Source organism: Chiloscyllium plagiosum, unplaced genomic scaffold (assembly GCF_037043375.1).
Source record: "Chiloscyllium plagiosum isolate Xiang-an unplaced genomic scaffold, Cpla_swu_hap1 HiC_scaffold_19, whole genome shotgun sequence".
In the NCBI taxonomy this organism is placed as follows: domain Eukaryota; kingdom Metazoa; phylum Chordata; class Chondrichthyes; order Orectolobiformes; family Hemiscylliidae; genus Chiloscyllium; species Chiloscyllium plagiosum.
The window spans coordinates 33,020,957-33,046,141 of NW_028270157.1; the positions used below are offsets into that span (position 1 = coordinate 33,020,957).

Genomic DNA, 25,185 nt, shown 5'->3' on the forward strand with positions numbered 1-25,185 from the left:
GGTACAGGGCCCACATCTGTTTTCAGAAACTAACAGATGAAACTATTTCAAGTGCAAAGAAAGCCCACTTTGCTTGTTTTCTGAATACACCATTACCTTCAGAGGCACATTTCATGGCATGTTATAAATATGAATGCGTTATTCAAGATCAGCTCTCTTACCTTTCCAGATCCCGTGGATCCAGCTACGGCCAGCAGTTCACCTTTTTCTAACTTAAAGCTGATATTCTTTAGAACAGGTGTAACGTGTAAAGAAAAATTACTGAAAAACAGTCCATCATCTCCATTCGCCATGTTGCACTCAGAGTCCTTCTGTTTAACCTTTTCAAACAATTCACCAATTCCCTGTTTAGTTTTAGAAAGAAGGGTGCTGTTATTGTTTGAATTCCTTCAACAGTTTTTCATCAAATGTTGCAATTAAACAAAAATAACCCTCATTATTCCTTTCTCTTTTAATAATAGTCAGTATGTTCCTAATTCCAGCAAGGTCCAGTTTAGAAATAGCATGAATCATGCATGAAGTAAAACCTCTTATTCTGCTCAATGAAATATTCTTGAATTTCACCTCCTATTCCCCAGTACACTAGTGTTTTAAATAGAGTTATCACATTGGCTATCCTTTTATTTTATTTTTGCATGTAATGCAGGCATTACTGGCTTGGTCACTATCTATTGCCCACACTGAATTGACCAGAGGGCAGTTAAGAGTCAACCATATTGCTTTGGGTCAAGAGCCAGGCAAAGTAAGGCCAACAGATTTCCTTCCCTAAAGGATATCAGTGAGTCAGATGTTTCTCTGCAATGATCAACATTGGTTATATGGTCACCATCAGATAAACATTTTTTAAAATTTATTCCAGTCTTTTATTGAATTCACACTTCACTATCTGACATGATAGATTCACAGCTGGGATTCTGGATTATTAGTCCAGTGACATTACTACTACACTAACATTGCCCCTTCTGGAGGATACAGAGAAAAGTTGGGAATATAAATCATGTTATGCATCCCTCCTCAATGCACATTTGTTTCTATAGAAAGTAGATCAGAAAGACTAAAGATATCTGTGGAAACATAGAAGGATATTGTTTAACCTGTAGTCTCTGTGCTGGCTGTTTGTGTGAAATTTTAATTTTACAAATTTTTAAATATTCCCACAGTACATCATTTTCAGCTTCCTCTGACGTGTTCAATGCATCGGGTTTCAAAATTTAAAATGGTATCTGTATCAATTACAAAAATATTCCATGCACTAACCCTTTCTCTATGGATTTTGCCCAGATTCAACCTATTGCATACTTGAAGCTGTATGTCAATGATTCATGAATTACAGTGATAATCCAGCAAGCAGATACAACTGACTGAAACGGTATTGATGTTCTGTTTATGATTGGCATTGCTACAGCTAAATGGGCCAAATATATTTATGGCATCCACAACATGCGTCAATGTAATTTATTAACTTTTAAAAATTTACTGAAGTTTTGAAATTTACTGAAATTTTAGATAACATTTTATGATGTTACTCTATTTGATTACATGGCATTTGCAGAAAGTTTTTTGTTGCATTAAAACGTCCAGGTCTTTTTGCATTTGTGCTGAGAATGATGCAAGGTAAGGTTTAGGTAACTTGTTTACTCTTGTTTCTGAGAAGTAAATTGATCTAGAAACGGGAACGGGGTGGGGGGTGCCGTGGGGTTGACAGAGTCAGTCTGTGCAATTGAGCAGTCATGCCAGTTTATCTTACAGTTCTTTATAGTCAGTATTTTAGGATGAGGACAGTTTGTATTCAGCTGGATCTCCAAAAATGATTTTTCTGCAGTGCTATTCAGAACTCAGGTAGAGGATGGAATTTTCGTGGAACATTGTTAATAGTGAATTAGAATGCATTCTAATTTCATCTCTGACTTACCAGATATATTAGTTTATGAGCTGCTAAGCATATACTGATTGGCTCAGTGTTTATCATAGACACAAATATACAGGAATTATCAAAAGATTTCACTTTAGAACATTAATCCTAACCTCATCCCAAGAAGCTGTCACATTTTCCATCTCGACCTCTTTCGTTGTTAGGTTGTATTCCACAGTTTTGTGTTCATCTTTGTGTAAGAAGTCCTGAAAGACAAAGTTATTATTAAACCCTTGTTTGTTGGCTCCTGAAGATTAGACATGGGCCAATGGTTTGATTTGGCCAATTTGTTTGGATCCATTTGTAAAAATCAGATTATCAAACTCAGGAACAAAGTGTGATAAATCTTTTAAATCATAACTTGAAAGTAGCTTTACTAATTTATACTTAGACTCAGTTAATTTGTTAATGAATTCAAGCAGTATTAAATGTTAATTATGGGTATTTTAAATGAAGTTTACACAAGGCTGATTAAGTTTATCAACTGTTCTATTAGAAAGTAGTACTTAGACTGTAGTTGTACTTTCAGCACTAGAGCCAGCTGAGCACATACAAAGTACTCAATTTAATGTCATATGACAGAAGTAAGGAGGACACCTTTCACACCAACAATTAAAAATCTCAAAATGAACTTGACAAAGTTCCCATTGATTCAGTAGGACTGCCTACTAGAGTTTTAATTTTAAAAATCCGATCATTGTGTTTTTAGGACTCAGATCATTTATCAAGACACACCCAAATGAACTTTGTATCAAAAAAGAAAATGGTCATGTAACTGTAGCGTTAAGTTCTCAGGTCTAAATGATTGTGAAGATCAGGTATACCAATATTCCCCCACAAGCAAATAATTGCAAATATTAGGATAAGAATCTATTTGATGGGAACCAAATACAAAAGGTAATGGTACACTGAGAATTTCCTCCTGTAAGTATAAACAGAAACGGTTGGGAAATTCATGTTATAACATAAAATGCTTTCCATCCATGTTAACTATTTACATAAGTGTCATGAGTCGGTGGATACAAGAAAGCACCTTTACTTAAGAGTTTGAAAGAATAGTGAAGAATAGATTAACCATAGAAATAAACACAATCTCATTTCACAAAGCATCCTTTCATAACAAACTCTTTCATTTGTAATGGGAGCTCCATTACAAATCAGCAGAATATCTAGGTATGATGAATTTTGATTTAAAAAAAACTAACTCTTGGTTAAAACAAAAATTTATCCATGTTTGTAAACACCATTTATATAATCCTCACATAATCAATTAAACAACTGGTTAGCAGTTCTATCCTATCCTAGTAAAAGCCAGAACTACAAAAAAAGATTTTTGACTATTAAGTACAATTATGAAATTTAAAATCTGTTTCAATTGAAGGGATCAGGACCCTTCCTAAACAATATTCCACTGACATACCTGTATTTTACGTATAGCTCCCAAAGAATCATACCATGTTTGTATAGCTGATGGAAATTGTCTGGTGACTGTCATTCGAAGGACAACGTTGTATGAGATCGTGGTGAATATCCTCCGCAGTTTTATGGTATGACTGAAAGCATAAGGCACCACAGACAGAAACACAACAAAAAAGCCTGAGAAAAAGAAAGCTGAACTGCTGAAGTATCTGCAGTAGGCAACTTTTCTGGTCAGCTTTAACTCAGCCCTGTCAGATTAGAACAAATGCAAAAAGTATTATTTTGGGGACATCATAATGATATTTTTATAAAACTTATGATAATTTATAATAGACAATAAGGCACACTTTTACCTATTAATCTGTGTGTTGGCTATGGGTTCATAGATGGCTACTTACACTTAGAGTGAAGCTTTGAATTTTGGGGCTGCATTTGCTTAAAGGGTCCCATCTGCAAATTGGAACAAAGGATCCCCAGGACACAGTAAACAGGTAAGTGAAGGGATAGAAATGATATTAACGTAACAAAACTAATGAGGAAGCAAGTAAGAAAGGAAGAAAGTACGTGAAAGAACATTAGCTGAACAACAGCAATGACTCACACATTTCTAATCTGCTAATTTTGTTGTACACAGTTAATATTACAGCAAGAAAGTTGCTTAAATAATTCAAATTGCTAAATTAAAGTGATATTTGTCTTTGTTATAGCAATGTAGAGTATGGACTAATAATCATTAATCTGTCCTAACCAATGCCTACTATCAGTTAATGATCAATTAAATTTAAATATTGTGACAAAACTAATTGGCTTCCATAAAATATATTAATTCACAAGCTAAATATTTGCCAAAGTAAACTATAACACAAAATCAAAATGTAACTTACTGCCTTATGTTATCAATAATCTTTTCCATAGCATCCTCCCAGCAGTACACCTTCACTGACTGAATGTTGTCAATAATTTCAGAGGTGATTGCAAGTCGTTCATTTATTTTTCCTGCACGTTTGTCTCTGTTTATTTTTGAAAACAAAACCAATTGTTTTCAGTTTATTACTATAGCACAATCTCTTCTGATTCACTACATTATGTTTTTCCTTATTTGTAATGGCTCTTTGCCTCCTCTTTACCTTGTTTCATCCTTGACACACACTATGCATTATACAATGAACCGAGAAAGGAGGAAGTCAGCCTACTACAATCCTGTACCAAACCTGCAATGTATCTGACCACTGAATGTACACGAGCAACAGAAGTTTGACTGCCATCCAGTTCTCCTTCTATTTTTTTAGGATGTGAATGACTTCTACATGGAGCTTGCCAATGATAACTCAGTGAGAGAATACCAGTACAAACCTGCTCCCAATAAACAATAAGGTGGTACATCAAATCATTTTGCCTTTGAAATACACTTCTTGTCTAAAACACATCCAAAAATGTAATTAAAATAAAGTTTTAATCATGAACGTGCACAATGGTAAATACTGAAACACTAAAGTGTTAATCAGAGTTCAACAACTATAAGTTTAATAGATCTTTCTTTTAAATTTAAATAAGTATTCTACAATGTGAAAATACAGAAATGGTTTAGGGTTATAATTATGTCTGTCAGGAGATTCATTAACAAATGAAAGAGTCATTAGCAGAAGAACATCATGACTTGCAGCTGTATATTTTAATTGAATCACTGTGTTCACATTAGCCCCTCAATCACACAGTGTAGGTGGGGTATTTTATATTAGCCCACACGCAAGGGACTGCTATCATTGCAAGATGTAATCACCTGTCATGGCATTCTGTAATTACTTTCAGTGACGCAGGAGCTCAACTCTGACATTATTGATTATACCACCTTTGATTCTTTATTGTTAACTTTCAATAGCACAGAGTAAATAAAATGAGTTTCTGATTCCATTATGAGGCAAATGATTTAAGGGCCTTTACCTTCTTTTGCAATTTTAAATAAGTACTTTCTTCAGTTGGAAATGGGGAATGATATATCATAACTCTGAATGCTACTGTGATATTTTGCTCGTAACCAAACAAAAAGTGCAACAGCAGATTTAAATTGAAATAGAATAAAATCCAGTCAGCATAAAATATAATTTAAAGAGCAAAATTAAGTAATTTTAGGCAGTGTAACACTAACAATAGGTATGTAAATCAGAACAAGTTGCTGGCCCTTCAATAGTTGCTATTCGGTCTATAGGTTGTTCTGCTATAATGCGAGTTTCGTCAGTGCAAATTGGCTATAACACAATTGACAAATTGTGGATGTTGTTTGGATAACACAAATTTTCAACTGAATAGGTATACAATAGTGATTTTCTGTTCGTGATCTTCTACAGCAGGATTTTCTATAACAGTTTTCCATAATGCGAGGTTACAGAGGAACACAACTGTCACCTTTTAGCAGAACAACCTGTAGTTTGAAAGCCTTGTGCAAAAGTTCAAATCGTGATGCAGAATTTAATGGCAAAGTAATATTAAGCTTCATGAGTGTGTCGTCATTAGCATGTGAATCACCCAATAATTTGCAGTTTGGAAGAGTTGCAAATGTCTATTATATGCTGGATAATTTGCACTGCTGCACTGTAAACCTGCACAAAGAAAGCAGCTATCCATCAATGGCCCAATGAACTGAAAGAAATTGTTGCATTTGTATACTCATTATGAAAAAAGCTTGCCACAAGTTATCACTGGTATTTAACAGCATTGAGTCAATTTTAAAGACTACATATATGTTCTTGCAATGCTACATAACAGAGTAAAAGCAAATTACTGCAGGTGCTGGAATCTGTACTGAAAACTAAAAAATGTTGGAGATCGAAGTGGGTTGGGCAACATCCATGGAGAGAGAGCAACTAACATTTCGAGTCCAGGTGACTCTTCACCAACTCTGATGAAGACTCAAAACATTAACTTGCTGTCTCTCCATGGATGCTGTCTGACTCATTGTGTTGCTACATAACATCTTCAATACAGTTTGTAAACACTAGAAACTATAAACTCTCACTCTTGCAGATGGTAAATTGTTATTCAAGATATTAAAATGGTAAAATTTAAATATTAACTTTTTTCTTACTTTTTTTTATTCTTTTCTCACTTTCCTTTTCTTACTATAAATTAGTCTGATTCTAGTTCACCTTAATTCCTTCTCTGCCCTTCCTCTGTTTCCTGAATAGTCTTTAACTTACATTGCTGAAGGAAATTGATTGTTCCTTCTGCTATTCATTATAGTTTCAATTACCTTAATTTCCTTCCTTCCACCTGTAGCATATTTCAAAAACATTTCAAGTAGAACAGTGTGGGATAAAGTCTAAGTAATGAGACACACTGCCTTGTGCCACACTCCAGCAAAGCTAGTTATGCTTAGCAGGTTTTATTAAGCACAAATTGATATTTATGGAAGTTTTTCAAGCAAAGTATTTACTGAATAATCTACATATACATGTACATATACATATATAAACCCTATAACAATGTCAAAGTTCAAGAAAGAAAATTGTAACACACCCAATGGATTACTTTTGAAGTGCACGTTATAGTAGGCCGCAGGCAGGCACTGCAGCTCATTCATGTGGAGTGTGAAAATTCGTGTGGAGTAAATGATCAGTTCATTTGATTTTGTGGTTATTTGAGAGGAAAATGTTAACCAAGATATTAGAACAACTTTGAATTGGTTTTCGACAGGGTATTAGAATCTTTATATCTGCCTGAGCTGACAATTGCAATGGTTTTCAATGGCGGGTTGGGGATCCAGAATCCACAGAAAACAAACTTTTAAACATGGGACCTTCACTTGGGACTCTTCAGCCTGGGCTGGATTGGGAGTCACTCCAAGTGACTTCTTAGATTAGATTACTTACAGTGTGGAAACAGGCCCTTCGGCCCAACAAGTCGATACTGACCCACCACCCACTCAAGACCCATTCCCCTACATTTACCCCTTCGCCTAACACTATGGACAATTTAGCATGGCCAATTCACCTAACCTGCACATTTTTTGGACTGTGGGAGGAAACCGGAGCACCCGGAAGAAACCCACGCAGACACGGGGAGAATGTGCAAACTCCACACAGTCAGTCGCCTGAGGTGGGAATTGAACCTGGGTCTCAGGCGCTGGGAGGCAGTAGTGCTAACCACTGTGCCACCCTGGTGCCCATACTATTAGTGCTCCTCATCCTCATCCTCAAACCTCCCCTCCCCTCCCCTCCCTCCACTCATTTCCCTCTGGGGTTCCCTCTAACCCATGCCACACACATACATACACATTCACTCACTCACACATACACAAACACAACTTCAGAAGAGTTTAAGCAGTTACTGAGTTTTTGTATTGTCTGGGCACATGCTTTCCTGGGGTTCCTGTCAATGTATGCAAAGTTGAAAAGGGAAGATGGGAACAAAAAACATGAGATGTATAAAATTACGAGTGGCATTGACAGGGTCAACAGGAAGAAACATTTCCCCTTGATGGAGGGATCAATGATCAATAGATTTAAGGCAGCAGATTTTCAGGATATTTCAGAAAACTCTTTTCCCCCCAGAGGATGGTGGGAACCTGGAACTCACTGCCTGGTAGTGGCAGAAGCATTCTCAATATGTTGAAGAAGTATTTACTTGCAATGCCAAGCAATACTAGGCTACGAGCCAAATGCTGGAAAATGGGAGTAGAATAGTTACGTGATTATTTTTGACTGGTCAACATAATGGGCCGAAGGGCCTTTTTCCATGGGTTGATCTATATGACAGTATCCCTCCTGCTCTCACCCCATCAGCGTCTATGCCCTGTCATGCCAGCCTCTGAGCCTGCAGCCACCCCCATTGTCTTTCATACTCCTGAGCCACCCTCTGCCACTGTATCCACCCCGCCCCTTCATTTCCCTGTGCCACCCTTTGTCCATCTGCCCATCCATTTTCTTTATACCTATATGCTAATCACTGCCCAACTATCAATTTGCCATTCTGTGCTGATCTCCCATGGCCCCTGATACACCATTGGCCCGACAATCCACTTCATAGTATTTTTATAGCCCCATTCTAACTAGTGCCAACTCATCTCCCACAAATTACCCTTTGCCCTGCCCTCTCTTTGCCATCTCAACTATCCTTCAGCTTGGGTATTAATCTATAAGCATCAAAAAAGAAGTAAAGTTGCCAGTTTATTGGTTATATCACAGTTGAAAAAAAAACAAGTTCATATTGATACAAAACAGCCAAATAGAGTAAAATTTCTTGTGAACAAATTTCTTGTGAAAGCAAATGTATCACTTAAGATTCTATGACTGACCAAAACAAGCATTTCATTTCTGGTTAATACCTTATGTGAATAAATATCTCCCTCAAGCACTTTAAAACCTTTAGTCAATAAACATTTTCATTCAATAAATAGTTAGAGCTATTTATCAATGGAATGAATATTAAAAATCCACAAATATTGATGCATATAGAGGTCAATTACTTACATTTTTTATATCAAAGAGCACAACCTATTGATAAAACACTGTTACTCATAAATTTAAGCTATCTATTCACGGAATATGACCACATCTGGCTAGGTCAACATTTATTACCTATCCTTAATTGTGCTAGGGAAGGTGATGCAGGAACACTCACAACATTGTTGGGAAGGGAGTTCCAGGAATTTGACCCAGTAACAGTGAAGGAATAATGATATAGGTCCAAGTTAGGAAGGTAAGTGGCTTGGAGAGCAATTTGCTGGTAATTGTAATGTTCCCATGTATCTGCTGCCCTGGTTCTCATAGGTAGTCAAAGTCACTGGTTTGGAAGCAGCCTTGGTGAGTTGTTGCAGAATATATTATAGATAGTTCATATTGCTGCTGCTAAGTAGAAGGAATGAATGTTCAAGATATTAGAGTGAGTGCCTATCATATGGGCTGCTTTGCCCTGGATGGTGTTGAACATCCTGAGTGCTGTTAGAGCTGCACCGATCCAAATAAGTGGAGAATATTTCATCTCTCTTGACTTATTGTTGATAATGGATGGGTTTTCAGGAATCAGAGGCTGAGTTATTCACTGCAGAGTTCCTAGCCTCTGATCTACGTTTGGGGTAACAGTATTTGCATGGCTGGTATTTTCAGTTTCTGGTCAATGGTAACTCCCACATTTTGAGACTCCTAGAGGCCCCTTGATAGGTCAACACTTATTGACATTTTTTGAAAGGTGAGTACTTGATGACATTTGTAGACAGGTCTTCACAAATTGAACAGCTCCAAAAGGATTATGCACTAGTTGCACACAACATTTGCCACAGTTAACTGTCCCAAATGGCATTAACAAATCCCCTACTCCAAAGGTACCTGAGCCTCACACCAAATGAATAGTGGATGCTCTCTCCAAAAGCATGTTTTCACCCTTCAGGTATCTTTGGATCATATCGGCAGAGTACTCCAGCCCCAAAAATCTAAACGAAATGTACTGAAAACAGATTTGTTCTAATTTCCACACCTTAGGGACTCCTAAATCCCATTTCAGTGGAGGCAGCTAGTCACTTAAATGAGCAGTTGTCTCCAGGAATCATATATGCGTGATCCCTGGCGTACACCCTAAATCTCATTCCAATGACAATGAGAGAGACAATGTCTCAGGAAGGAGACTTGTGATTCTGTCATTTTTGCCAGGGCAGAGACAATCTCTGACCTGGTGAAATTCAGGGCCAACGTCTCAGCCAAAAATGGCACCACCACCAATGTGGAATTCCCTCTGTATTTCATTCACCATATCCTACTTAGATAATACGCTCAGGCCCACAATGGACATGGAATTAAAGTCTTCTGACTCCGAAGAAAGAATGCTGAGTTAAATTGACATTTTGTGTACAATCAAATCTAAAAGCCATTAAAAATGTGCAAAGGAATTATATATGCATGGAATTTTACTGCAGTTGATCAATTAGGTATTACTCATAATTACTGAAAGAATTTGTCACCTATATTGCATCATCTTCTTCCCTAGCCAGGCTTGGAAAAGGGCAAGTATTGTTACGAAACCCAATCCACAAAATGCAAATTCTGTCAATTCATTCCAGAGCAATCCCATTAAAAGAACTACTTGCACTGGTGCAATCCAGACATAGTGAGCAACTGCCACACCCTGCAAAAAAAGCACAAGTCCTTATACTTTGAAATAATTTGTGGTCAAGGGCATATAAACACAAATTCATGATATTGTTTAAATAAATACACACAGCTAATATGTCTGTTAATGTGATTAAGATAACAAGCAGATGATTTGACATTTAATGCTTACATTTACCCATAATAATGAGCAGTAGTGGATTCAGGCTCAAGCTAATTTTCAGGATAAATGCCAAAAGTGGTGAAAAAATGAAGGTAAGCACATTCCTTCTGTTCCAGTTCAGAAGAGGTTTCAAATCTTCCACTTGTCCATCAAAGGGTTGTACCTGGGAAATTTCCCAGGAAACTCATCCCTATCTGCCTCCTGAAGCGTCCCCTGTTCAGCTGTTCAAAATAGTTTCAGGTTTCTCCCACAGGTCTTTCCAAGGCGTCAATGTATTGTAATCCATTCATCTTAAGTGCAGACACCAGTGACCTGCCCTGAACACGTTAATGATTCCAGTTTCATGACTTGGGGAAAGGTAGCCAGATTTGCAGATGACATAAAAATAAGTGGAGAGGCAATTTTGTGAAGGGGATACAACAGCTTACAGAGAGATGTTGATAGGTTAGGTAAATGGGAAAAATGTTGGCAAATGGAGTATATTGTGAGAAAATGTGAAGTCGTTCCTTTTGGGAGAGAAAATAAAAGAACAGCTTTTTATTTAAATGGAGAAAACCTGAAGAAGGCTGTAACACAAAGACACATTGGGTTACTTGGGCATGAAACACAAAGCTAGCTCGCAGGTGCAGCAGATAATCAGGAAGGCTAATGAAATGTTGGCCTTTATTTCAAGGCGTTGGAGTATAAGAGCAGGGAAGTCTGACTACAGGTCCTCTTATTTAAGGAAAGATATTGTTTCATTGAAGACAGTTCGTAGAATGATCAGTAGGATCATCCCCGGCGTGCAGTGATGGTCTTATGATTAAAGGTTAAACAATTTGGGATTCTACTCACTGGAGTTTAGAAGAAGGAGAGGTGATCTCATTGAAACATAGAATTCTTAAGGGGCTTGATGGAGTAAATGCTGAGAATATGTTTTTCCTCATGGGCGGATTGAGAACCAGAGGGCATCACAACAAAAGTGTACCATTCTAAGACTGAGATGAGGAGAAATTTCTTCTCTCAGAGGGTTGAGAGTCTTTGGAACTCCTTACCAAACAGCTGTGAGCTCAGAGCCCTTGCGTATAATTAAGGCTAATTCTTGTCAGTAGGGGGATCAACGGTAATAAAGTAGATGTGAGGAATGTTGGATCATCCATGATCTTGTTGAATGGAAGAGCAGGCTCAAGGGGTCAAGTAGCCTATTCCTGTTCCTATTTCTTATGGTTTTACAGTTTGTAATAAGGTTTCCCAAATGGAGAAGACCACTGTTCCATCAGGCATTTTCACCCTGAATATCCATTCAACTTTTGTCTAAAAACAATTAACATGAAATATAGGTAAAGATAGAAGAAAGGGAGACAGAGAGAATGGGTGAAATGTTATCTTATTTTAACAATAAATTATCTAAACTTGTAGCAGGGAGGCCGTTAGTGGAGCAGAAACTTATTTAATTTAGTATCAAACCTTGTAACACCCATAGGTATTCTGCATCAGATTTCTCAATCAATCAAAGAGGGTGGGCAAGGTACACACCAAATCTGTCAATGGGAGCCTTCCTATTAAAGGGACACCAATAGGGTCAAAACGGTTGAACTTTATATTGATGCCTGAGGCTTCAGCAACCGGAGGAATTGGAGAGATAACTGCAAAGGCTGTTCCGAGAGTTTCATGATCTTATCTGGAAGTTTTACTGTAGAATCTGAGGGATCAGATGAGATGATGCTTTCCAAGGATAGAAAGAAAGCAAGGAGGTGAGGGTCAAAGTGGTTGAGGATGTGAACAGTATGTGTGTTGAAACCTGGGGAGAATACCCTAAAATCTTCAAGTATCTCATATCAGCAGGAAAGGTGAATGGCATTACTATCCAGGTGCCACAACTTATGCTTTGATTTTCTCATCACTTCCCTCTGCAAAGCTCTTCAGGCCAACACATCTTGTGGCTCCATTCATTCCTTCCTCTTGAGGTACCTCCTCACATCACCAGTTGAACAGCCAACACTCAGATTCACATTTATCTTGGTGTCATCTTACATCCATCCTCATTGTGACTTTCCACACTCATGGTTATTATCTCCTTTTCACTCCCATTTCTCACTCCCACAACTCATTTTTTTTTCTCCTTACAGGTGAATTCCCAGAGAAGACAGATCATCATGGGGGAAATGGTCTTCAGTGACAGCCATTAGTAATGCATGCTCACTTGGACCACTGATACTCAAAGAGAGAGAGATACAATGAGCTGATCCTCTGTGTTTGGAATCAGACTTCCCTCCAGCTGGATCTCAGAATCCATTTCCCCATGCCCTGTGAAATGATATGTGGGTGAGAAGGAGGCACCTGTTACTGCTGTTTTTGTTACCTGTGCTGCTCTATGAGTTGTTGATACTGAATCTTACCAGAATAGAGCTCCATGAAATGCTACCATGCTCCAGAGAAGATTAGTAACAGGCTAAACTACATCTCGGTGAGTGACATCCAAGACAGGTGAATTGATTTCTATCAAAATGAAAATTGTGTCTCAAATAGCAAGAGCATACTGCTTGAAGGTGATCTGAGCAGTATTTTCTCTCACCTAAGCAGCGCTGCATCTATTCAGTCTCCCTGTTTGAAGACTTCCCAGTCTGTCAGTTTTAATGAAGCAGCACTGCCTGTAATTATTTTGCTTTGTTGGTCTTTACAAGTTCCACACAACTCAGGAAACACATATGCTGATTGTTAAAGACAGAGTCTGAGTTAAATCTTGAATTAAATGCTCTTTGGAATACAATTGTTGCCCCATACCCATGGTGGATACGTTCCAAGATCTACCATGGATGCCTGAAAGTGCGGGTAATAGTGAACCCATTCATTAAAGTGGTAAATGTAGCTCGCCTGCAGCCTCCTGCTCCCTGGTTCTGGAATATTCCATGTAATATGTTCAGGCCACGTTAAACCGCGGTAATCAGACCCGCCAATATGGCGGTCGCCCTGTATTTTCATAACTTACCAAACAGCTTGACAGGTATTCGCTCTCGCCTACAAATGACCCGATTAAAACTGGAAGTGAATGGAACAATATTGTGTTCCTGAATCTGCAGCACTTTTCAGAGCCTGTTCTTCCTTCTGCCCAAACTCAAATCCACCTTTCCTGAAAAGTTAACATTCTACCCAATAAATTCACCAAGTTAGCATCAGGAAAGAGAGGTAATATGCCTGTGGAATCTAATTCCTTACATCAGGAATGGAGAATCCAAAAGATATTTAGTGGCATAAGAAATATTTTGGTAAAAAAGATAGGACCGAAGTTGGGAGTTTGAGCAAGCCACTAACTAACCTTCATAACAAAAGCTAACATGATTTAGAATGACCTGGGAGACAATCTGTACATTCCCTAAAATATTAGAAGTAGTCCACCTGTCATACTTCTGATAAATATTAAGGATTTTACTACAGAAATGGCAATGATGCCTTTATTTTTGCTCTTGAGTTGGCAGCGCAGAGTCAAGACATTTCCCGGCTCCACAAATCTGGACAGTGAGATTATGGCTCTCAATTTCAGATTCTCATTCAGGGGTGGTAAGGTTCTCTGGGAGGTAGAACCTGGAAAGAGTACAGAGGCAAGCTTTGCAGCATGCCGGTCTCAGTGCAGAGATAGTGTATTAAAGTTTAAAAACATTTTTACTAATTAATTGCTATTTCATTCTGTCTATTCATATATGCCTGTGAACTTGGGAAGCGATTAGTGCTGCATGACTGATTTTACAACATATTTTTAGAACAAGAGGGTGTTTGCTATTTCACAATTTAATTGACATCTCCAAGTGGTTATTAATTCTTTCTCAATGTCAAATAGAACTATGAATTTAGAAGGAGTTAAGCACTTGAATTAGGTGTTTGTGGTTCAAAGGGCTGTGTAGTTTGAAGAATTTTAGTGTATGTTTTAAAAAAGAGCAATATTTATAAAAGATCTGCAGTAGACACTTAGAACTTTATAATATTTCTTCTCACCACGAGTGGGATGAGGTCCTGAGTTCTGTCCATGGTGGACACTGGGTGAGTTGGTATGCTTAGTGTAAAAACAAAGGGTGTTTGGTGGGGGCTTGGGTGGCATGAGGTGGCACTAAAGGGAAATGGTTGGGGGCGAGGGTATGTATGTTGGTATGAAGGATATGAGGGCCCATGTGGTGCATAGGAAGGCATACATTTCACTACATCCATTTTTTTAAGGATTTAAGGGACAGATATTTTAAGCTCCTTGACACTATTAACAATTTCTTTTGAAAGGCCCTTTTGATGGTTCCTCTAGACAATGTCAATCAGCTTATAAACAATTTACACACATTTGTGCATACTTTTAGCATACTCAAAGAGTATGGTGCCTTCATGAAAGGGTACCCTACCTTTCTCGAGGGAATCTGACATTCTTTGCAGGACACCTGCCCTCCTCCAAAGGTGTGTCAGGACTATCCTAACTGATAACTAAGCTCTTGGAAGGGTTTTAATGGATATCCAAATGAATCCACAGATACAGACCAACTCCTACCAGGGCTAATCTAAGCGGACATTTAGTCCACCAAGTTCATGCAAGCTCATGAGCTGCCTCCGCAAAAATGGTCGGTGATATATTCGGAGGCAAGACTTCAAATTGTCAGCCACATCCATTTGGAATGGGTGAAAGGAAGTCCATCTTTATAAAAATCTATGCCTGACATATTCATGCAAATTATTTTAAAGCACATTTAATAATGAATAGTACTGTTTATCTATTCAATTAGTAGAGCAGTTCATACTATAATGTTTTAGGCTGATTAGAAGATTTTACTGACATTAGAATTATAGTTATGAAATGCAAATGCTAAATCATTCAGTGGGAATTGACAATATGTATGTACATTCCACACTTAGGCTTTACCTCTTTATGGTAAAGAGATACAGAAAAGACTTGAGCCTGAATTCACATTGTATATTGAAACAAAAATGACTTCTTCAATTGAAATGAACTGGTGGAAAATAAGGCTTTCTATAAACAGTGTGTATCGCACACATATTTTACTTACCTCATCAAATTTATTAAGGTTGTTGGATAGGAGACTAACAAGTTGTCCAGTGTCAATTTTATCAAGTACTCTGCTTGACATTTTTAAGATCTGTTAAGAAATAATTTTTTTTAGAAAAGCAGGCATTTAAAGATCTATTTTCATGATCACAGTTTAACATAGTCATTACTTGAATAGTCCTGTTTAATTTAAAGTATAAACAGCATTATGTATAATGTATAATAATTATGTTTGAAAATTTAAAAATACGCTTGAAGAAGTTGGGGTATAATGTTCCATGTCAGTGCAGTTCTGTTCATTGGCATTATTTGGTCATTTAAAGTGATATAACTTGTCATTTTTGGAAACTGAGATCATTTTAAAGACTTGTTAATGTGCAACAGAATATTTATGAGCTTGCTCGTTCCAGGAGTAGCATCCTAAAGTATGTGAGTATTACCAGTATTTTGTCAGCTATCTTAAGAGTGCCAGGTGTTATGGGCCGGTCCAAAACCCCTCAAAATACTTTGAAAATGTGCCCAGATCCTAACGTTTTCTTATTTTAAAGGCAGATATTCCAAGGGTGATGCAGCTGGTCAAACCACTCAGCTTTAAATAAAACAAAACTTATTTAAACATTGCAGTTGAAACACGAACAAAAGAAAACAGAATTTAGAATAACCTAACTATTGGAAAACTTAACCAATATGTCATAGAGGTCTTAGAGATGTACAGCATGGAAACAGACCTTCGGTCTAACCTGTCCATGCCGACCAGATATCCCAACCCAATCTAGTCCCACCTGTCAGCACCCATCCCATATCCCTCCAAACCTTTCCTATTCATATATCCATCCAAATGCCTTTTAAATGTTGCAATTGTACTAGCCTCCACCACTTCCTCTGGCAGCTCATTCCATACACCTACCACCCTCTGTGTGAAGAAGTTGCCCCTTAGGTCTCTTTTATATCGTTCCCCTCTCACCCTAAACCTATGGCCTCTAGTTCTAGACTCCCTGACTCCAGGGAAAAGACTTTGTCTATTTATCCTATCCATGCCCCTCATGATTTTGTAAACCTCTATCAGGTCACCCCTCAACCTCTGACGCTCCAGGGAAAATAGTCCCAGCCTGTTCACTTTCTCCCTATAGCTCAAATCCTCCAACCCTGGCAACATCCTCATAATTTTTTCTGAACCCGTTCAATTTTCACAACATCTTTGCGATAGGAAGGAGACCAGAATTGCACGCAATATTCCAACAGTGGCCTTACAAATGTCCAGTACAGCCGCAACATGACCTCCCAACACTTGTACTCAATACTCTGACCAATAAAAACCATTCCAAGCGCCTTCTTCACTATCCTAGCTACCTGCAACTCCACCTTCAAGGTGTTATGAATCTGCACTCCAAGGTCTCTGTTCAGCAACACTCCCTAGGAACTTACCATTAAGTGTATGAATCCTGCTTTCCCAAAATGCAGCACCTCGCATTTATCTGAATTAAACTCCATCTGCCACTTCTTAGCCCAATGGTCCATCTAGTCAAGAGCCTGTTGTAATCTGAGCTAACCTTCTTCGCTGTCCACTAAACCTTCAATTTTGGAGCCATCTGAAAACTTACTAACTGTACCTCTTATGCTCATATCCAAATCATTTATGTAAATGACAAGAAGTAGAGGACCCAGCACCGATCCTTGTGGCACTCCACTGGTCACAAGCCTCCAGTCTGAAAAACAGTCTCCCATGGGGAACCTTGTTGAATGCCTTACTGAAGTCCATATAGATCACACCTGCCACTCTGCCCTCATCAATCCTCTTTGTTACTTCTTCAAAAAACTCAATCAAATTTATGAGACATGATTTGCCATGCACAAAGCCATGTTGACTATCCCTAATCAGTCCTTGCCTTTCCAAATACACATACATCCTTTCCCTCCAACAACTTGCCCACCACCGACGTCAGGCTCACTGGTCTATAGTTCCCTGGCTTGTCCTTGCCATCCTTCTTAAACAGTGGCACCACGTTTGCCAACCTCCAGTCTTCCAGCATCTCACCTGTGACTCTCGATGATACAAATATCTCAGTAAGAGGCCCAACAATCACTTCTCTAGCTTCCCACAGAGTTCTACGGTACACCTGATCAGGTCCCGGGGATTTATCCACGTTTATGCATTTCAAGACATCCAGCACTTTCTCCTCTGTAATATGGACATTTTGCAAGGAGTCACCATCTATTTCCCTACATTCTATGTCTTCCATATCCTTTTCCACAGTAAATATTGATGCAAAATACTCCAGTATCTCCCCCATTTTCTGCAGCTCCACACAAAGGCCATCTTGCTGATCTTTGAGGGGCCCTATTCTCTCCCTAGTTACCCTTTTGTCCTTAATGTATTGTAAAAACCCTTTGGATTCTCCTTAATTCTATTTGCCAAAGCTATCTCATGTCCCCTTTTTGCCCTCCTGATTTCCTTCTTAAGTATACTCCTACTGCCTTTATTTACTTCTAAGGATTCACTCGATCTATCCTGTCTATACCTGACATATGCTTCCATCTTGTTTTTAACCAAACCCTCAATTTCTTTAGTCATCCAGCATTGAACTGGGAAAACTGGCCACTCCCCTGTCACTGTTAAACTAGACTCTTCCTAGACACCTCAACACCTCTGCCTTTGCGACCTCTCTTTAAAAAAAACCTAAGGACAAAATAGCCTTATTAAAGTGATAGCCTCATCACACAGGGCAGTCTACTCATCATGATGTGCCAACTGAAAATCAAGATTGTGTGCAGGCAGAATTGTTTACTTAAAAATACCTCCTCATTAGCCCATTTAATTCAGATATTAAGGATGCAAAAATGTGGAAATTGCATAGGATATCAAGAATGCACAATTGTAAGCAGTTTCATGCTCCATATCTAAGGAAGGATGTGCCAGTGCTGGACAGAGTTCAGAGGAGGTTTACAAGAATGATCCTAGGGATGAAGGGCTTTTCATATGAGGAGCAATTGAGAACTCTGGGTCTGTACTCAATGGAGTTTATGAGGATGAAGGGAAATCTGTTTGAAATGTACAGAATATAGAGAGGAATGGATAGAATGAACATAAAGAAGATGTTTCCACTAGGAGGAGAGACAAGGACATGAGGGCACAGCATTGAGCAAAGGGATGACCCCTTAAGAGGAGGAATTTCTTTAGCCAGACAGTGGTTAATCTGTGGAACTCATTGATGTAGAAGGTTTTGGAGATTGTGTGTTTAAGATAGAGATAGATAGGCTCTTGGTTATCAAGGGGATCAAAAGTTACGAGGACAAAAAAGGAGAATGGGGTTGAGAACTATAGCAGCCATGATGAAATGGCGGAGCAGACTCGAGGGGCTGACTGGCTTAATTTTGTTCTTGTATGTTATGGTCTAAACATGCCTCAAATTACCAGTCTACTGAATTGCAGATTGTTATTTTCTGAAAAAAATTCATCCAATTCACATTTCAATGATTCGCTTTGACATTTCCCCATAATCAAAACTCAATGAGGTGCATATGAGGTTTGACATGTGATTCATTGTCAAACAGGCAATGAGAGTTGTGTTTAGATATTTCAACCCAAATGAGCAATCATGGAGGGTAGATAAATTTAGGACAAAAAGATGCAGTAATATAAAACAAAGAATTACATTTGCTGGAAATCTGAAACAAAACAGAAATTACTGGAGAAGCTCAACAGATCTGGCAGCATTGGTGCTGAGAAATCTGAGTTAATGTTTCGAGTCCAGTGTCACAGTGAGTTTTGAAGAAGGCTCACTGGACTCAAAATCTAAACTCTGCTTTCTCTCAACAGATTCTGCTGGACCTGCTGAGTTTCTCCAGCAATTTCTGTATTCATGGCAAAAGATGCAGTAGTTTTGCTGGAGGGCAGACAAAGTGGCACCAGGCTTGTTGAGTTGGAAAGAGTGCTTGTCCATTGAAATAGCTCGTCATTGGTCATCATATCAAAAATAGTGTCAAATTATTGTGGCCAAGTTACATTTGGAAGTTGAATCTGTTCCACTGGATGATATTGCCAGAGTGGCTATGGGCTAGTCTTTCCAATGACTGGCAATTTTCGACAGGTTACCATTCAACTTCTTCATTTTTACAAAAGGAGAGACCTCCATATTTCTGGTAGGAGATTCCAATCAGGGTTCCCTCAGAAAAGTGGAGCTATGCTCCCATTCTGACAGTTCTCTTGTGTCGCAAAATTTTGGGGAAAAGACAAACCAGGCCCTATTTTCACAGGATTTATACAATCAATGGCAGGGCCCTGGGTAATATTGTAGAATAGAGACCATGGGGTTTAGGTACATAATTCTTTGAAATTTGCATCACAGACAGACAAGGTAGTTAAGAAGGCATTTAGTCATTACTCAGACCTTTGAATAGAGGAGTTGGACGTTATGTAGTGGTTGTACAGGATATTAGTGAGGCCTCTTCTGGAGTACAATGTGCAGTTCTAATCACCATGCTATAGGAAGGATATTATTAAACTGGAAAGGGTTCAGAAACGATTGACCACAATGTTGCTGGGAATGGAAAGTTTGAGGCATAAAAATAGACTGGAAAGGTTGGGACTTTTTTTCACTGGATAATAGGAGGTTGAAGGGTGACAATATTAAAGTTTATAAAATCATGAGGGGCACAGATAGGGTGAATGACAGGGGATTTTACCTAGCCTTGGGGAAGTTCAAAACTATTTTTAGGGTGAGAGGAGAAATATTTTAAAAGGACACGAGGGGCAACTTTTTTCACACAAGAGTGATTCATGTGTGGAATGAATTGCCAGAGGAAATGGTGGATGCAGGTACAGTTACAACATTTAAAAGATATTTGGATAAGCTCATGAATGGGACAGGTTCGGAGGGATATGGGCCAAGCACAGTCAGGTGGGACTAGTTTAGATTGGGACCATGGTTGGTCCAGACTGGTTGGATGAAGGGTCTGGTTCCATGCTGTATGACTTTATGACATTTAATGATCCAGAATCACAGACAGCACTTCGACATCTCCAGTCAAGCAAGTTCATAAGTGGAAGGTGAAGATGTCGGGAGAATTTGTGCCAGATGGGTAGGGGCCAGGGATTCAGACAAGTAGGGTGCCAGCTGGATTGAGGGCCTGGTAAGTAGGGTGCCAATTGGGTAGGGAATAGGTGCTGAAGGGTAGAGTACCAGACAAGGTGCCAAGGTGCAAGGTGGCAAAGGGTCCAGTAAAGTTATGCAGTGTTTAAGGAGAGATCCGTTTCTGGCACAGGGAAGTATGCTGGCAGAAATCAGGTCTGGCATGGGTGAGGGAGGGTATGTCAGGCCCAAGGATCGCAGCGGGAAATGGGGGTATTAGGAAGTGTGTGGAAAGCAGGGAAACATTCAGTCTGAAATGCAGAATGGATGTCCAGGTGCCAGGTAGTGGAGGCCGGCAGGGTTGGAGGTCAGGAATGCGAATGCCAATTCCAGAACAACGGAACAAGAGAGAAGATCCAGAGTAGGGGTAGAGTGAGAGGCTCTCTCCTGGGATTGAAGAGGGTTTGGTTCCAGAAGGGCAGTCAGCTCCTGCAAGATGATGGACATAGGGTCCAGAGCAGTTGAAGAGGGTATTGAATCATTGGGACAGGGGTGAACAGAGCTTGGTTTGTGTCCACAGCAAGTGAAGGGCGGAGTAGGTTTGGAGTGTGATAATGAGGGATCAGCACCCTGATGATCAACAGGGAGTTGAAACCCATTGGGGAAAGGGAGCTGTATCCAGAACAGCTGACTGGGGGCCAGGCCTGGAGCTGGTGAACAAAGTTGGCTCCTAAAGATGGGAAAGGAGGACACTGAGTCCAAAACGGGTGAAGGGTACAGCTGGGTCGGGATCGGGTCCAAAGCGGGTGAAGGGGAGATCAGAGTGTAGTGAGGGGGGAAGGGATTGGGTCTGAAGTGGGTGAAGGGGAGATCAGAGTGTAGTGAGGGGGTAGGGATTGGGTCTGAAGTGGGTGAAGGGGAGGTCAGAGTGCAGCTGGGTTGGGATTAGGTCTGAAGTGGGTAAAGGAGATGTCAGAGTGCAGCTGGGGGTGAGGATTGGTCTGAAGTGGGTGAAGGGGAGGTCAGTGTGCAGTGAGAGGTGATCAGCTCCCTGGGGTGAAGGTGGGTCAGGTACAGAGCAAGCAAAGAGGGAGCGAGGAAAAGGCGTTGGAGTCCAGAGCAGGATGGAGATGTGTCCTGTCTTGGGGGGGGGGGTCAGGCCAGCAACCGTGGATCACACAAAGTGATTTAGGGGACATGTAGTTGAGAGTGTTTGAGGTATGTCTGTCTCTATTTAATAGTGTAACTTTTCCTGAGTAATTACTTGTTTACTCTCAATTCTCTGGTTTAAAGGGAGATTTTCGGATGGTTCCAGACAAAGGGGAGTTGCCCAGCAGAATCTCCAATTTCCCAGGCAAGGACCCATGTGCAACTCCCCTCTCCACTGGAATAATGACTGTGTCTGGCCAGCAAAACCTTCGATTAATCCAGTTGTGACTGTGTGGGACCAGAGTTGTACTGGCTATGTTGGAAAACTTAGACATGAAACCAGATAAGCATTGTTGCAGCCCCATGATCCAGAAAAACCTCCAGAGTTACACTATTCAAGAAAAGGAATCTCCTCTTACCTTTCAAATCACACTGCAAGATATCTATAATAAAACTATGTCAGTGCAAATTATATAAATACCTTTTTATAAATTAAACTGTACAATGCTATTCTCATCTGCATCCCGAGGTGCTGGAGACCGAAGACAGCTGGATGTAGAAAGAGAGTCCTCACAACAAACAGAAGGCATAGGCCTAAGGCAAGGTAGTAGGCTATTTCACGCTCATAAGTATTTCTCACGTTATATGATGCTATTATTCGTCCAAGGCAGAGAGGCTGCACAGCTTTAGTGAATTCCTATTGAAATCACAAAAGAAATTAAATAAGTAGCTATGAAGATTCAGTATTAGCAATACAAAATGCACACAACTTAATCCACAAGTTATCACACTTAACGGACAAATTACACTGAGGAACATTAATCCTTTACTTGTATTTTTACCATAACATTGGATTGTATGCAATCAAATACAGTTCCCATAGGTTTAAACTAATATACATCCTCTCTACATTTCGAATTCTCAGCACTTTTGTAGTTATCTTATGTTGTGTGGAGGTTAGTGTCTCATTGCAGAAAATCAAAGACATAATATAACTGAATTCCTTGCTGCCTCCAAGTGGGTACGTTGCACTACAATGGAGATGGTCAAGAACTGAACTAAATTTGTCTGTGGGGCCCTACCATCATAAATTAGGCAAGTTACATATGCCAATGAAATGTCCAGTATGGCTCACCCATCAGGATTGTAAAGATGTCACCTGAGATGATACCCAAACCTGGAAGGAGGGAGGAATCAATCAGGAGGAGTGTTGTAGTAAGCTGACAATGGCCTGCAATGATTTCGTGGAGCTTAGACAAGAGCTCATTCTCTTTCAACTCCATTAAATATATGCATTTGTGAAGCTCTAGTTATTAGAAACCAATGTACCAATCCTGGTCAGAAATGAGTGCAGAGGACATCAATTTAAGTGACATATATTCATTTCAAATGTCTCTAAGTTTATCTAAACAGGATTGTGGATTATTTTAAGCATCTGCCCAGTTAGTTGGAATAATGCTACACCTGCTTTAGGCCCATACAATGGGCAGAATTACATCAGGTTTAGACATTTTGTTCTCTGGTTCATTCAAGTGAATTTTCACAATACTTTTTCTGTGGCTTTACTATCCTTCCTACAATGTAGTACATAGAGTAGCACACAATGCCTTTACTCTGGTCTAATAAATATCTTCTACGGATTTAACAACATTCCCCTGCTTGCTTTGTACACACAACCTAAAGTCCTGCTATCCTTTTCTACTCACCAATCTAGTTTAAAGACCAAGAAATCTTCAACTTTGGATTGCCTCTTCACTGTGTTAAGGATGTGAACATTGTGGATTATGGTGTGAAATGTAACTTAAAGGCCCAGCAATCAGACAGGCCAGATGTCTGCAAGCCATGTCAAGATGTTGCAGCTGGAGGCCAGGACTTTGAGAATTGGAGCTACATGCATATGTCCTGTGACCCCACCTGCAGTCTTCTGTATTAAAAATCAGCAGCATTCTACCTGCCATTGGGGTAATAGTGAATAGGAGAAATGAACCATGCAAAGACACACAGAATACAGGCAATAAGAAAAATTACAAGGGTGATTATTGATAGTTGCATGCTACATCCCACAATTTCACATAAAAATTGGTTTGTAATGTTTCTTTTGCAGTAGCTTTTATTTTTGCATTGTGGCTAGGTGGACATTGTGGTGGTCAGTGAGAGACGGAAGATGAGATATGGGATTGTTAACAAATTTGGAATTAGGGTTACTGGCAAACAATTGAATGTGTTTATGTGACATTGGCCAGAAAATGGATTTGTAGTTTACTTCCTCCACTTCCTCGAGTTCATGTTCCTGAACTGCTCAGCAGAATGCTGTGCCCTCATGTTGGTGAGGTTGTGCAGTATGTAACAGGCCATCACAAAACTCGACATTTGCTCTGTCAAATGCTGCAGGGCATCTCCAGAGCAGACCAGACAATCAATGTGTTGATTTGACATGCCAGTAGTTTACTTCATATTTTCTGAAGTTTCATTTTATTCATTGTATGCATGTGCACATGTGCTGGTCATCAGATACACAAGTCATCAACAGATTGACCTTGTAACCCCATTTTAATTTGATGTGGTGACGGAAATGCAGCTTGCATGGCAGACTGGCTCAGAATGAAGACATCACAACTGTGGCTAGAATATCAGGCATTCACAAGACATTTTGTGTTATATGCTTGGAATTATAGGAGTGACAGTTTTTCAGTTGTAGTAAAGCAAAGAGTTGGCACTGTAAAGTTGTGAGTACAGTCATTTGTACCGCACACTATGGAGAAGCCTGCATACAATATGAAGCCACATGTTTGCTATACTTGGTCTCAGATGATAGAAAATGAAATGTAGTTAGCTTTTCTTCACCAAAGCATTCCATTAACTCCTTCAACAACAATGGAATGTAAACTGTGAGATGTTGCAATTATCTTCAGCTCCTTTTTCAAAGGAGATGTAAAAGTTAATCACTATCGTAGCCACTAGCAAGGCAGTCCTTAGGTTGAAGTTGGGAGTAACAGATTTCAGCGAGGACATCTTTCCTGAAGCAAAGATTTCTGCTAAGATGTTTCTCACCAACATTCTGATGGAAGAATTTCTTGATAGAATTTGTTGATAGTTCATCCACACTTTCTCCTCAGTGTTCTACAGCTTGTCCAGCTGTGCTGTATTTAAGGAAAATAACTACGAATGCATTCAAACCATATGTCAACAAGTTTATGCAGAAGCTGGAAGTTAGTAAAAAAAACTTCAACATCTCTCACTTCATATCCTGTAGATTTTTACAAATTGCAAGAACTAGAGAAAGCACCAAAATGCTTGTAGCAACAGAGTAACCACCAGAAGAAATTAACCTGTTAATAGTTGATGATCCCTTTAACAGA

The 25,185-nt window shown here is 39.3% G+C and overlaps 1 protein-coding gene across 1 annotated transcript in view; it reads right to left on the reverse strand.

The window, feature by feature from the left end:
• Positions 1 to 25,185, reverse strand: part of cftr (CF transmembrane conductance regulator) — a 118,679-nt gene that overhangs the window by 71,288 nt on the left and 22,206 nt on the right. Inside the window, exons 4-10 of the mRNA XM_043709588.2 lie at positions 22,308 to 22,523; positions 15,610 to 15,699; positions 10,281 to 10,444; positions 4,216 to 4,341; positions 3,333 to 3,579; positions 2,026 to 2,118; positions 162 to 344 (exon numbers count right to left, since the gene is read on the reverse strand). Of these exons, the coding sequence (XP_043565523.1) occupies positions 162 to 344; positions 2,026 to 2,118; positions 3,333 to 3,579; positions 4,216 to 4,341; positions 10,281 to 10,444; positions 15,610 to 15,699; positions 22,308 to 22,523 (1,119 nt within the window). The remainder of the gene's footprint in view (positions 1 to 161; positions 345 to 2,025; positions 2,119 to 3,332; positions 3,580 to 4,215; positions 4,342 to 10,280; positions 10,445 to 15,609; positions 15,700 to 22,307; positions 22,524 to 25,185) is intronic.